We start from the raw sequence: 15,459 nt of genomic DNA, 5'->3' as shown, positions 1-15,459 counted from the left end.
ACGGTGTTTCATGCACAGTAATGTCCTGAGGTTGTGAGTGTGTTATATAAAGAGACTGAAGCTCTCCGGCAACACAGATACAAAAGACATTCTGAATGGATTTGCAGAAGCTCTTCGTTGCTGTAGACAACATCCCCATCTCCAGAGCAGAGGGTGGGCAAGGATTATGATGGGAGAAAAAGTACCTGATTTGCACCTTAGAATGTATGTCTCTATGTGTTTACATCTATCATCACTTCTGTTTTTGAAGCTCACTGGCTCAGCTCTTACGAAATTCAAGTGTGTCTTTTGTGTGAGGTCCTGGAGAGCTAAATACATCTAAATGGTACAGGACAGAAAACAGGGAGGATACCCACAAAGGCCATTATGTCAACTGTTTTAGAGAATTAGACAAGTGCTACTTTTGCTGGTGAAGGCTTTTCCAATTCACTTCATTCCAACACTTGCTGAAGGAATGCCTCAATCCATGTTACTAGATTGAGGCATTCCCTCAGCAAGTGTAAGAATTACACTATAAACATTATGACGGATAAAGTTGTGCAGAAACTTCAAAATAATTGGCAAGTATTGTCACAGCATTTATGACATGAAAACTGCTTGACATGCAGGTCTATTAGCCCCACGGCTACATTTTTAAAACCAACATTACCCTCACTGTGCACATGTAGCTCGAACTGCAGACTGGGAATTGTTTGTTTTATTGTTTACAATTTATTTGCTTATTATTAGCTGCCATTGTTTCTTAAAACTGTCATCCAATGAATGTATGTGAAGTTAATACTGATGTGCTGCTGCATTAACAATTCCTGAGCAAGTCAGAATATGTGTTAAATGGGTGAACAGACATCAGTTGATTATTATACGTGTGAGATTTCTATAGGACTGTTCACTCTCTTTGGATTGGCTGAATAATCTAAGGCCAAATAACATTTGTAAATCTCATCATCTGTGTACAAGGAGCATTTTTTATATTTATAATTATCATCATCATAGTTGGTCCAGAGGCGTGCGACCTCTGACACATATAGCAATTTGTAAGTCGCTTTGGATAAAGGTGTCAGCTAAATGACATGTAATGTAATCATTAGGGCTGTCCTCAACTAAAGAAATTCTTAGTCGACTAACACTTATATGATTTTGTCGATTAATCGATTAGTTGATGTAATCGACAGAGCTGTGCTCTTTGAGAGGTGATTAAGACTAGAAAAGCACAATATAAATGTAGTTAATGAACCATCTGTAAAACTGAGTTTCTCCACAATTAATCCTGCAAAAGCACCACTTTAAATCTTGTGTTTACCAGAAATGTGCTCATAAGTTTCTTGGAAATGAGTAATTAAGCATGAATAAGCATAAAAAATGACTCATCAACTAAAGAAATCTTAGTCGACTAAGACCAAAACGACCGATTAGTCGACTAATCGACTAAGAGGTGGCAGCCCTAGTAATCATGCAGGTCTGCAGTAGCATATAGCCAGGGCTTCCTTTAATCTAAAGGCCTATCATACAGCAATGGTTAGGTTAGTAAACTTAAAGCAGGTGACTGCTTCCTTCGGTCTCATAGTATTCTTGAACCTCATTGTTTAAAATGTAACCATTGGCTTTAGCATTCAAGTCATATTGATCAGAACATAATGACAAACAGACTAGTCGGAAAAACATTCATGTCAGCCTCTTACTGTAGCTGTAATTCAGAGTGGAAGATATCAGGAAATTCTGACAATGATATTTCCCACTTGACGTTAAGGAAGTGTCAACAAACTGGTGTTGAAATGGCTACAAAAACCACCATCTTAATGAAAGCCTATATTAACACATATACGATCGATTAAGCTGTTTTAAAAAGGCATATATTTTGTTTGTACCTAGTTTCACTTGTTAACTAACCGCTCCAAAAATAGCCAATTTGGGCTATTTAAATGCTCTGACAACAAAGCTAGCAATGGGGGTAACCATCTTGGAATATATGTGAACATTGTCAAGACAGAATAATGGAAGTTCTATCCCACCCCTTCTGCCTACATTGTGTGGATGTAGCATTATATGCATGGGTTTTAATGTAAAACAGTGAGTTTTTGGCATCAATTTAAAATTTGACACATTCAATGAGAAAAGTGGCATTAACGCACAACAAAAGAAAATGTGGTCGGTGAGTGGAAGGTATGGGGGAATTTCCAGCTTATGAACGTAGGCGTTTCATTGTGTCTACACAACAAAGATTGACCAGCCTACTAAAAGAAAATAAAAAAATACTATAAAAATAATGTTGCTTTTTTTTTTTTTTTACTTTCTTAGGCCATACCTGAGTTCTTGGCGGCTGTGCTCTCCTGCTTGTCTGTCAGACAGGTGGCAGCAGAAGGCAGAGTGGAGTCAGTCATCTTCAGATACTGCTCCCTGGCTAGACTCAGAATCACCTTCAAGTCATTGACGGGTATTGAGGGTGAGGCTGATGCTTCTTCTTTCTGTCCTGGACAAACAAACAGAGGCCAGTTTAAATTTTTGGCAACATTTCAGGTTAAGGCTTTTTTGTCTTTGATTGGTAAACTTGGTAAAAAGGTGGAACATATAACAGCTTTAGGATTGAATTTTGGTTTGAAAGTTTTCAATTAAAAGCAATTATGTAACATTAGTAATCTATATATTGTAAAAACCTGGTTGGCTCAGTGGGTAGAGCAGGCGCACATATACTTTGAGGCTTATGCATCGACACAGATGTCCAGGGTTCGAGTCCGATCGGTGACGATTTCCTGCATGTCTTCCCCCTCTCTCTCCCCTTTCTTACCAAACTGCCCTATCAATTAATGGCGGAAAAGACCCAAAAAACATCTTTTCGATCTACAGGGAAGGAGTGACTAAAAAGTGTTTCTCGCTGGACTAACTTTTGGATTTCACTACTACTCTATTACACTAGTAAGTTTCAATAGAAGATTTCCTGCTAGTGACAACAACAAACTCCAAGATCTATGTCAAGAAACTGGAAGAATCTCTAGCATTAATCTTCCTGTCTGGTGTGCCCCAGTGTGTGACTCAGGCTTTGAAATGGTTGTATTTTTACATTAAAACCTTATGCAGGCTTATTATAAATGTTGGAGAGTTAGGTAACTAGTCAAATTAAAACTGAAAAAATTATAAATTAAGTCTTTATCACCATATGCATCCGCTGGCATACTGTACTCATCGCACACATGCAGAGATAGACTGATTACAGCCTATAAGACAACAGACGGACCCATTGAAGTACACACACACACACACACAAAAACACACACAAAAACTTGCGGTACCACAGTACAGTTCTTCTAACTTTTGCCACTTGTAAGGACATGCTTTTTCCCCAATGTGAAAGAATTTCATTAAGGCCTGTGTTCTGTCAGGACTCTTCATTCTGCTCACGGCATTCTTATTGCTTTTTCTAAAGTCTGAAGAATTTCACTGAATTTCCTTAGATCTGTTCAACTCCACTGGTGTTACACTATCTTCTCCTGCCAAGGGGACATTATGTGTGTCTGTAAAATAATGATACTACAGTCTTTCTATGCACCAGCCTGTTCCAAGGGCTGGTTAAATCTGATAGTTCAAACTGACGACAGTTTAGGAAACTGAGTGGCCCCGACAGTTGATACACACAATCACACACACGCACTTACAGACTGACCTTTTAATTCTACCGGCAGGTGATTGAATAAAAAGGACATGTACAGTGAGAAATTACAGTACAACAGCAGACTCTTGGTCGGTCTTTACCAGTTCCAAACGTTTTTTTAAAGTATTACATTATAAGGTTCATATGGTTTACAAACGGCTATTTTCATTATTGAGTAATCTGCCAATTATTTTGTCAATTAATTGATTCATGGTTTTGCCAATGAAATGTTAGAAAATAGTGAAGAATGCAATTTCCAAATTTCTTGTTATCTGACCAACATTACAGATATTGAATTGATTATGACATAAAACAGAGAAAAGCAGCAAATCTTCCCATTTGAGAAATTGACCAAATATTTGACATTTTCACTTTAAAAAAAAAAATCCTGAAATGATTGATTAATCATATAAATATTTTCCAGTTTGTTGACTAGTTTGTAGACTGATTGAACAGTTACTCAATTTATTCTTTTAGTCCTTATAATTTATCAAATGAGATTAATTTAAGTGTTTTGTAGTTTTTATGACCGGTTTTTGAAGATATGACCCATGAAGCAAATAATATGTGTTCTCCCATCCATGGCATTGCAAATTAAACAGTATGTGTCGATCCTCAAAACCATGAAGACTCAGATTTTATACTAGGCACAATTAGTGGTTGTGTCCGTCTGGATAACATGAAGATGGTGAGATGGTGAAAAGGACTAATTAAAGAGGGGTGTGAGCCAGCAGCTATCAGGGTCAGAAAAGGTTAGCGACATGAGGCCAACACATCCTTCTCATATGATCTCCATTATACTGTAAAAAAACGATTGCTGAACAGTGTGCAGGGTCAACCAGGTTTATGTACAGAATGTGTTCGTCTGTTGTTAAAGCGTAATTCTCGCCAAAATGCAACCTAGGGTCTTTTTGTGAATGTACCCGAGTCAAACTTTCATTTAAAAGCATATTTAGGACGGAAGCGACACTTAAGATTTACTGTATTTTCGTTTTTCGGTCAAATGGCCTTTTGAATGGGAGTGCTAGGGGCACTTTTATGCTAGCCTCAAAATAGCTATTTTTAAAACACTAAGAAGGCTCGACACAACATGAAACTTTTCTCCAAGTATCACCAGGGTCTCTACACATGAACTTGAGCATTGAGAACATTGTTTGTGTACCCAGAGTTTACTAAAAAGAACAACTCACCATAGCTCTTGTTGTTTCCGGCTGCTACCACCTCGGCAGTCGAAACGAGTCGATATCAAAACAAGTAGCCACAGATTTAGTATATCCCTTGTGCACCGGTGTAGTTAAGGTGTAGAGACCCTGGTGATACTTCGAGCAAAGTTTCATGCTGTGTCGAGCCTTCTTAGTGTTTTAAAAATATCTATTTTGAGGCTAGCATAAAAGTGCCCCCATTACTCCCATTCAAAAGGCCATTTGACCGAAAAACAAAAATACGGTACATCTAAAAAGTGGCACTTCCGTCCTAAATATGCTTTTAAATGAAAGTTTGACTCGGGTATATCCACAAAAAGACCCTAGGTTGCATTTTGGCGAGAGTTACGCTTTAAGTCACCTTTGTTTTTCCTAATTGTCAAACAATGTTCCTAATGAGAAGACACACCAGTTGTTAGACAGGTTAAAAAAATGTGTCTGTTATGAGAAAAATCTGGTCCCATTTTCTCCTCTCCTATTCTGTAATAGATCACTTCTCCATTCCTGCTTGAGGGCATACAAGTTTGATTGTCAAATCTTAGCGAGCTCAAGGTTCTGTTCTGAGAGCTTGTCTTGCTTATTATCATACAATAGCATGCAAGCAGTTAATGAAAGCACAATGGTAGTACTAAAATACAACAAAAATGGTGATCAAATCTTTTTGACTTCAACAGTGTGCAGTTTCTGTCTACATAATGTTTAACTTGTACACCACCTACTTTTTGTTCCCAGAACTACAGTAGATTCTGTAATTTTTCTTTTCAAGAATTCTTTAAATGTAGTACTTACTGAGATATTCTTTGAGTACCAGTGTCTGGACCTGGGTCACCTTCCTCTCTCTCTTCAGCAGGGCGTCTCCTTGGAGACAGGGAAGAGGGCACAGGATGTTGCCTACAGCTCCTCCTGGTGGAAGACAGAGAAGTATGAGCGCTCCACCGATTTTACACAAAAAGGTCTATTCACTTGAAATATTTGCCAGAAAACTTATCAAGTCACAACATAATATATCACTCGTGCGGAATTACTATTAATTTTTTATTTACCGCACCGCATTTTAAGCAAGATTGTTGCTCAAATACTTTGCAGTAACCTTATGAATTAAACATGTAACCACTTGGCAAAAGAGACTTGAAAACATTACGACTTGAAACATTATGCTTGAAACATTATCCTAGTACTAGACACAACGGTATATTGAGTATTTCATGCTTTTTGTTCAGGTGCAACAACCCTCAGGTGTGTTTTTAAAGGGGAACTATGCCAGGTTTTTTTTTAGCTTAATTTACCTTAACTGAACAGCTTCGGAGTCATTGGAAAGATTATATGACTTTTTTCGAGTTGAATGGTGGTCGCCTCGCTCCCCCCTAGCGCCTGTGAGCGGAAAAACCACCCTTGCAACTTTCGGCCGGCGAGCCGGCGGCCTCAGCGGCAGGAAGTATCGCGTGATATCAGGTCTCGCTATGTAACAAATTGCTTCACGGTACTGCACACGTACGCCCATTCAGGAACCGGCTAACAAGGTAGCGATGGAGTTTTTCACACATTCGTCATGGCTGAGCCGGCAAAAAAGAAACAGAAACCTAGGAAAGCATTGTCGAAGGAACAGAGAAAGAGGAAACGGCAGACTGAGTCACGAGTAAACATAGGAGTTGCCAAATATCTATTCCGAAGCTGTAGTGGGAGCTCTATAGAGAAAACTGCGAGCACAAAGCGAGAAAACAGCGAAGAAATGGCCAAAACTGCATAGCACCCCTTTAAGATTTTTACTTATTTAAAACTCTGCTGTCACTGCAGCAGTTAGGGCACCTTTTATATCTTGTTCTGCATTTAAAAGTATTTCAAAAGTGTCTCTTGAAGGTTGCATGAAATGTTAACAATCGCGGGAACTCTCAGGAGGAAACACCACAGTAGGTGCCCTGAATATTATATGAAGCCCAAGAACAGTGAAGGATTTAAGAGATTTTTGCCTCATTGTCAGAGTGGGTCCTTCTAGTCAGCCATAACCAGCCAAGGTTTTTGTTCAATCATCCGTCCAGTTCAGTTCCAGTGTCAGTCTTTGAAAACCCCTGCACCCCACAACTACAGGGGGGGGGAGAAGTTAGGTAAAAAGTTTTTTCTATCTCTTTCTGACTCTCTCAAACAGATGCTGCGATTCAAGGTTTTAGCAAATTAAAGTGACACTGACACATTTACAGTGGCACACACAAATACACACACACAGACACACACACACACACACACACACAGAACAATGATTTACAAATCCCATTTGTAATCCCACCACTCTCTAGAAGAAATACTATCTGTTTTCTCTACAAACATGGCAACATAATATACCTGATGATGACAGAGACTTCTCTCTCAGCAACCCGGAGATGGTTGCCATGGCAGCCCCTCCATTGATTTGACTGTCTGAGTGCAACATCCTGACCCTGCAGCCTCCCAACTCGACGCCATCCGAGCCCTGGACCAACAGAAGGTAGTGAGCACTCTCACCTTTTACCTCTACGTCAGGCACTGCAGGGGACAGACAGCAGAAACGAGATTACATCCACAGTTAATCCTTGATATTTTACAAACTTGTTTTATTACAATTACTATTATTTATTGTTTTTTTTTATCTGCTGAACTCTCAGCATGATTTATGCTTTTTATCCTATTCTAATGGTTTGTTGCTGCAATGAAAAAATTAATTTCACACTTACTTACTCTAAAAAATGTTGGCCAAGCGTATTGTATATCTAATCCCTGCTGTCCAATTCTTTTATTAATTACCATTTTCTGCAGCAATCCAATTATCTTAAGGGCATAGTAATATCAGTTACAGCAGTTTTATCTAGTCTCATGAATTTTGTTTCTGAATTCTTCATGGGTGTTTTCAAAATTGATTTTGTCTCACTTACAAATCTGTTGCCCAAACAGAGGGCTTTATTATCAGCGTAGTTCAAGTTACCAATTTATTTCCCCAAGGAAGGTGATATGGCTTCTCTCCGTTGTTGCAAAACGATCATCCATTTCACAAGGAAATGAAAGGACTTGGGGGTCTTACCAGGTAAAGACTTTGGTCTCCTGGCTATAGACTCTCTCCAGCGCTGGGAGCTTAGTTGGCCGGCTGGGGGCTGGGCGATGGGTGTGATTATACAGGACAGGCTGAACAATGCTCCAACCTGGAGATAGAAACACAGTTGATAAACGTACACACTCACACAGTCCCTCAATCCCATGAGTCATATAGTAGATGAACCTTATATGCGTATTCTTCTGTATGTCCTATGTACTGTACATGTAGACACATTAGACTGGGGACCAAAGTAAACATGCAGAAATATAAGTTTGGCAATTAATTTACTCATTTGCTTCACTAGAGATGATAAAGTTCCGTGGCTGATGTTTTCCAACATTTGTACTTAAAAGAGCTCAGTTTAGTGGCCGATACCTTTCCATGCAGTGACCTCAGCTGGTCCAACAGAAGTTTAGCTTTCATTGACTTCCCAGATAGGCTTCTGTATGTTGGTGATGAAGGAAAAATACAATATTGAGGAGAAAGTGAGACAGGAAAACCCTTAGGAGGCTTCAGTTAAAACAGTAGAAGCTGCATTACGTAATCTTCAATCGCATATTAAAATTGTATGTATGTATGGATAAAGAATCAATGTTTTGTTATTGTGTCACTTTAACAGTTTGCATCTAGATAAGTGGATACATTTAAATATGGATGATAGTACACTTTGATTATACATGGTCTCCTTAACACACACACACACACACACACACAAAATAAGGATACAGTTCAAACTGGGTTGTGGACATCAGAAAGCTGGGCAGCTCTGACAGATTAACCAGCTGAACCAAATCTAAAACTGGTGCGTAGTAATGGAAGACCTGCAAACAGAACAGAGAGACACAGGGTGGTGGAGGAGAGAAAGAATGAACACAGAGAAGAAGAAAATGAAGAAAAAGCAACAGGGTTATCACACAGAACAGCATCTACGAAGAAAAAAAACACAGTAGTTTGTGAGGCAACAGCTTCAGGAGTTGGAGGCCATCCAACGACAGAAAGACTAACTGAGCGTGTCCTTGAGCAAGATACTGAACCTTAACCAGTTCAGAAGAGATGTTATATAACGGACCCTGAAATGTGATCTTCCTTGGTGTCAAATCTGGATTTGGACTTCCAGTGGAAATGTCAGCAATAATATTTTGGTGCATCCAGATGTGCCCAAGTGTGTGTGAGAAAGAAAAGAGGAGGGTTTGAGGGAAAGGAAAAAAAGATTTAGACAGAACACCCACTCTTATACTCACTGTTTTATACCTTAACACGAGGGCTGCAACCAACACTTTTTTTTTTTAATACCTACATTTCAACAGTCTGCAGTTGTCCTACTTATCTAATGAGCTCATTACGTGAGGAAATCAATAATATATAAATCATTTGTCACATGAAAAAACAGGTCATTTGCATGTACAGTAAATTACAAGAATACCAAGGAAAGCCTGAAATCTTAATCTCATAATTTATTCATCTGGAATAAAGTGGTGACCTATTTCTTATAGTAGAAGAATAAATGAAGATTTTAATGAACCCGGGTCGGATTCTCAGTTTCGCGAGTTGGTAAAGTTTATTACTCACTTGCTCTGACTGACTAGTGCGGTGACCTCCAATATTTAACTGTCCTCAGTACTTGGAATCATCCTTTATAATGGTTTGAAGTTACAAATGGCTGTGGTTAAAATGCTTTTGTACACAACATGACTCTCGGTAAATCAATATGTAATCAATGCAAAAGTGACTTCCATCTGAGTGCTGTTGCGTGTGTTTTTCTTTGCAGGAGCATTACGTGTTATACTTATCCCTATGTACATAGATTGCTGTAATCTTGTCCCATGTACTTGCCCTGTGAATAGCCGAGCAGTGTTCCAACAGTAAGTGCTGTCCATGAGCAGTCAATTGTCTTGTTACATTGTGTATTATATAATATTGTATCGTTGTCGAAAGACTGAATATATTGTATCATGATTAAACGTGTGATTTACGCCCCTAGTAAGGGTAAAACAAACTCTCTAATTATCGTGAACCCTCAATACATTAGCCATCAACAACATTGGTGTCAAGGACGTTTCCAGTAGTGACGACTCATGCATGACTTTCACTGCAGATTAAAAAGGCTTTAGGAGTGAAGGAAATGCAAAAGTTTTAATGCAGATTTTGTGGCCAGAAGAATATTTTAATCCTAAAAGAATGTTGCAATGTAAAGACCTTTCCTTTCTTTGACACATTGGGTTGAGGCACTTTTAAAAAGGACGAGAGAGAGACTAAATGTCACCATTTGAATGTGCTATAGGGCAGTTGGATCTGTGTAGAAGAACATTCACTATTAAAAAAAAAAAGCTTTTCTGATAAAACAGCTCGCTGGAGAATTACATTAGAAGAATAAAAAAGGTGACTGTAACATGATTCAGAGGAATTTCCTCCATGTTTTGAAAATGTCTAGAATGTACAATTTCTTGTACTTGCAACATTTCCTTTACTGTCCATGATTTCACTTTTTCAATTGAACATGAGACAATGTTCAGCCTTGTAACGGTTAGCATCATTGTAGAATAAAGACTTGTATCCTGTAACAAGGAAGTGGCTATTCTACCAATGTCTCTGGTTGTATTAGATCATTGTGGGCAGCGCTGAAAATCAATGAGCAGGACTGTGTTATGGCAGTATTGACTTACAGGACTTTTGCATCAATGTGATGGAGTAGAGATGGACAAGTATTTCATCTACTACATATTATCCATATAATAGGCAAGCTTATATCACATACGTAATATCGTTGTCTAACGCTTTATACTTGCCTGCAGGTTAGATTTCATTAATCACACACTTTGGGTTTGAATCTCACACAGCAGTGTGGCCTCCCTGCCTACTGAGGCTGAATGTGTGTGTGTGTGTGTGTGTGTGTGTGTGTGTGTGTGTGTGTGTGTAATTATCACAACAGTTACTCCTGACAGTGAGGAGGCCTAATAGTTTTTGTCTGAGCATAGTTTAAATTTTACAGTCAGTTATCCCAGCAGTGTGGAGATGTGATAGTTTTGTTGTCCTCAGAGTTTTATTTTTTTATTATGTGCCAAGACAATCACCGCCATCTGCTTCTCTGTAAACAGATCTGATGAGATTGCACACCCACACCGTCTTACTCTCCATAGACGTGTAGATGAGTAGCATGCACAAACACACACACCTTAACTATGGCACTCTGCTGTGTTAACTGGGTAATGAGCACACACAACACAAACACATACTATATGTTGCCAGAAACAAACTCACAAAGCAGACCATGGTTAAGATGACAACAGCACACATATTAAACTATATAAAACTATAAAACAGCAACTCAGCACTTCTCCTTTCTGAAGAGCTAATGAGTCTTTTCATTATTTTTTTAATGTGTACAACAGACGTCCCTTCAACCAATTGTCTTTAATGCTGATAAAGGCTGCCTGTGTGTGTGCTATAGACCTCATATCAGGCCATAACTTCTTGGGCACAGCTACTGTGGTTGTATTGTTATGAACAGACAAAGACACGTCAAGATGCATCAATGACTCTGGGAAACTCTTTTTCACTAACATTTTATGGACCAAGTGCTTAATTAATCGATTAATCAAGGAAACAATTGTCAATGATCAAATTAGTTGTTACAGCAGTTACAGGCCTTATGATAATAATAAAGTAATGATTTACATCTGTTTGACAAGGTATAACTGTGTGGTCTGTCCTAAGACTAACATAACTTAAAGTGCCCATATTATGAAAATAAATCACTTTTTCTGGGATTTGGGGTGTTATTTTGTGTCTCTGGTGCTTCCACGCGCATACAAACATCCATGCTGTTTTGAGTGAGATACGGGTTTCTGAATGTGTCCTGCCTTCAGTCTCCGGGTGAGCTGGTCAAAATCGGCAATGCCGTCTACGTCATCGGCCAAAACATTTGGTGTGTGCTAGCCACTTTAGCTAATACCACATCAGCTAGCTGTTTCTCCAACTTAGGTCAGTACAAGGCAGGATTAGCCGGGAGACTTCTTCTAAACGAGGGCACACTTCCAACTTTGCGTGGAATACCTGCAGAACAGGGACATGTAAGTAGTTCCATAGTGTTGAAGCAGTGTTTTGCCATTGAGAACGAGGTGGCTAACCGCTAGCTTCTAGCTAGTAGTCCTTACCTAGCTACTGTGCATGTGCGACTCCCAACAAAGATGGAATAGAAGTGTAATGCCTCACTCTGTAGCTAAAACAGAGAGCTCAACACACAGGGTGAAAAGAGGAGCTGCAGCAATGTGCAGTACAACAGAAATATGGTGTATTTTGAAAATTAAACCATGTAAACCTATTCTGGTACAACCTCTAAATACAATTATGAACCTGAAAATGAGCATAATATGAGCACTTTAAGCACAACAGTGACTTCTAGCAGTGTTTTAGAGTTTTGTAATCACAGGGTTAAATTTAAATTAAGATGAAACATAAAAGTGTCAAAAAAATATGTATTGGGAGTCACGTGGGTACGGCAAACAAGATGGCGGCTGATTAGGGATACTGCGCTCTCCGACGGGTAAATTTGTGATGATACCAAAGTATAGGCTCAAGTTATATTAAAATACTACCCACGTTGCGAAGAGAAAACAGCTGGCGCTGTTTTGGAAAATTGAAATAACTGAAATTAAGCGAAATGGCCACTTCAAAATATTTCAAAAGGCACAGGCCGCATGACTACTCGAAAAAGCCCTCCACATGAAGACGAAGACCCAACAGGTGACCCACCTCCCAGTCTCGACTGTCTGTTTACAGAAATTACTAAAATGAGCAGCACACTGCAGAGCGTCGCTACAGATGTCTCAACTATTAAAGAGACGACAACGGTGTTGAAAGCCACAGTGACGGCTAAGCAAGAGTCTGGCGGAAGTAGAAATGCGCATTGAGCGCCTAGAGGAGACCTCAGAGCGGCTACACACTGATGGAGACAAGAGAAATAAGCTAATGGATGTATTGTGGGACTGCATTCAAGCCCTGGAAAATCACAGCAAAAGGAACAACGTGAGGCTCATAGGCCTGAAAGAGACTTTTGGGACCAATGGGACATTATTGGGCTGTGTTCAGAAAATTTTGACGGAAGGGCTGGGGCTCCGGGTTGATGCCGAGTTTGAGATTGAGAGAGCACACCGGTTGCTCGCACCGATGCCGGACCCAGAGCAGCCTCCACGACCGGTGCTGATACGGTTGCTGAGACAGCCAGCGAGGGACAAAGTGATAACGGCAGCCAAAGAAAAACGGGGCTTCATATGGGAAGGATGCCGACTATCTGTATTCCCCGATATGACAAAAGAGTTGGGGGAGAAGAGGAAAACCCTTACCTTGGAAAACCCTTACCTTGGTGAGGCGTAATAAATGTATTAATGACAACGACCAGGGTAACGACTAACCATCCGACAAGGGCGATGAGTGGATATTCATGTCTATGGGGAACTGAGCCACATACATGTTGTGAAGACAGACGTTGGAGGGGAGAGATCCGTCTAGTAAAGCTGCTACAGAGGATTACAGTTGGGAGGAGCGGTAACCCACGGACCAGATAAGGCTTTATTTTAGCTTTTCATTTCAAAGCTGCACATGTCAGCTACAGGACTGTCAGACCTTTTCTGGCTTGAATTTAAGTTTTTGTTTTAGGTTGTTGTTTTTCCGTGGTGTAATATGTACGGGAAACGTTCTTTTTCCAAGTTAAATGTTAGTGTTCATATTTTGTCAGAGTACAGGGTTTAAAAGAATGATAACACAGAAGGCATAGACATACAGGTGAAGAGTGCTTCAAACAGGAACAGTGAAGTAGACATGGTTGTGGAGACATACAAAGATGATTAAGAAATGTATTAAGTATGTGTCATGGAATATTAACGGAAGTGGAAATCCAGTCAAAAGACTCAAGGTATTGTCATATTTAAAAACTAATAAGGAAGATATAGTTTTCATACAGGAAACCCACCTTAATGAGGGTGATGCGGCTAAATTCAAAACAGGCTGGGTGAGGCATGTTTTTCACAGCTCACTCTCAAGTTCATGAAATGGGGTTATGATTTTGGTTAACAGGAGGATACATTTTGTGTTGCTTAAAGAGGTTAAAGATACAGAGGGAAGAATGATATGTGTGCAGGCACTAATAGAGGGTATGCAGGTGATATTATGTAATATTTATGCACCTAATAAGGGAGACCCATACTTCTTTCATGAAGTGAATAGGGTTCTAGGGAAAATGGATGGGCAAATAATACTGGCAGGAGACTTTAACCAAGTGATGGATCCTATTTTAGACAAAAGTCAGTTTAAAGGTCCACTGATGACTAAAGATAGGGAAACAATTCATATGTTAAAAGAGGACATGGCGCTTGTGGATGTCTGGAGGCTTACTAACCCTAGGGAGAGGGAGTACACGTTTTTTTTTCCCCCATTGTCATAAGTCACTCTCCAGAATTGACTTTTTCTTAATTGCAAGCCCTTTAGTAAACAATGTAGTTAGTTGCAGTATAAGAACTATTGCTATCACAGATCATGCAGCGGTGGAATTATGTATAAACACAGAATTGGACATGGGTAAAAGTACTAGATGGAGAATGAATACATCATTATTACAGGACAAAGGCTTTAGGACATTGTTGGGAGAGGATTTGAAATCTTTTTTGGAATTAAACACTGGCAGCACTAAGGAAATTGCAACAGTTTGGGAGGCCTCTAAAGCATATATAACAGGGAAACTAATAGCCTGTTCGGCTCAAAAGAAAAAAAGAGAGCCTAAACAGAATCAAGGAATTAGAAGGTGAAATTAAAGGAAAATGATTTAGCAGAACACTTTTCAGAACCACAATATCAGGAACTCTGTAAGCTTAAGTTTCAGCTGCATGAAATCTAACAAAAAAGTAGAATACTCCTTATACAGATTAAAAACTAATTTTTATGAAGGTGGGGAAAAAACTGGGAAAATATTAGTTAGACAAGTGAAAGAAAAAGACTCCTCAAATATAATTTCAGCCATCAAACAGGGAGATAAATTAGTAACCTCAACTAAAGATATAAATGAGACATTTCAACATTACAAGAAACTATATACATCATCGGTATCTTGCGATGACAAACAAATAAATTCATTCTTATCTAACATTAATATGCCTAAGCTTAACCCTGATCACACAAGGAAGTTAGAGTCGCCTATAACTGTAGCAGAAATAAGGAAAGCTGTGTCATTAATGAACACTGGGAAATCACCAGGTTATGACGGATTTCCTGTGGAATATTATAAAGAGTACACAGACATTCTTGCCCCTGTCTTGGTGAAGGTGTATCAGGAGGCATTTGAAAAAGGCCACATGCCGCCAACATTTAATGAAGCTTTAATATCTCTGATTCCAAAGAAAGACAGAGACATAATAGACCCATCTAATTTCAGACCTATTAGCCTGCTTAATCTGGACTTTAAAATACTGACAAAAGTGCTGGCTCTACGACTTCAACAAGTTTTACCCAATATTATACATCCCAACCAAGCAGGCTTCATGAAGAACAGATCCTCATCAGAC

General features: G+C 39.2%; 1 protein-coding gene across 2 annotated transcripts in view; it reads right to left on the bottom strand.

Moving 5' to 3' along the window:
• Positions 1-15,459, bottom strand: part of LOC116049237 (MDM2 binding protein) — a 38,651-nt gene that overhangs the window by 9,077 nt on the left and 14,115 nt on the right. The window contains exons 9-14 of one of the 2 annotated variants that reach the window (XM_036005871.1): positions 8,633-8,727; positions 8,282-8,348; positions 7,895-8,012; positions 7,183-7,362; positions 5,635-5,745; positions 2,303-2,467 (exon numbers count right to left, since the gene is read on the bottom strand). In XM_036005871.1, coding sequence (XP_035861764.1) covers positions 2,303-2,467; positions 5,635-5,745; positions 7,183-7,362; positions 7,895-8,012; positions 8,282-8,348; positions 8,633-8,727 — 736 coding nt within the window. Of the gene's footprint in view, positions 1-2,302; positions 2,468-5,634; positions 5,749-7,182; positions 7,363-7,894; positions 8,013-8,281; positions 8,349-8,632; positions 8,728-15,459 lie in introns of both variants that reach the window. The other variant, XM_031298704.2, reaches the window with a different exon arrangement.

Source organism: Sander lucioperca, chromosome 10 (assembly GCF_008315115.2).
Source record: "Sander lucioperca isolate FBNREF2018 chromosome 10, SLUC_FBN_1.2, whole genome shotgun sequence".
Lineage (NCBI taxonomy): Eukaryota > Metazoa > Chordata > Actinopteri > Perciformes > Percidae > Sander > Sander lucioperca.
Note: the sequence above shows the minus strand (reverse complement) of the source record. Positions and strands in the feature narration are given on the sequence as shown.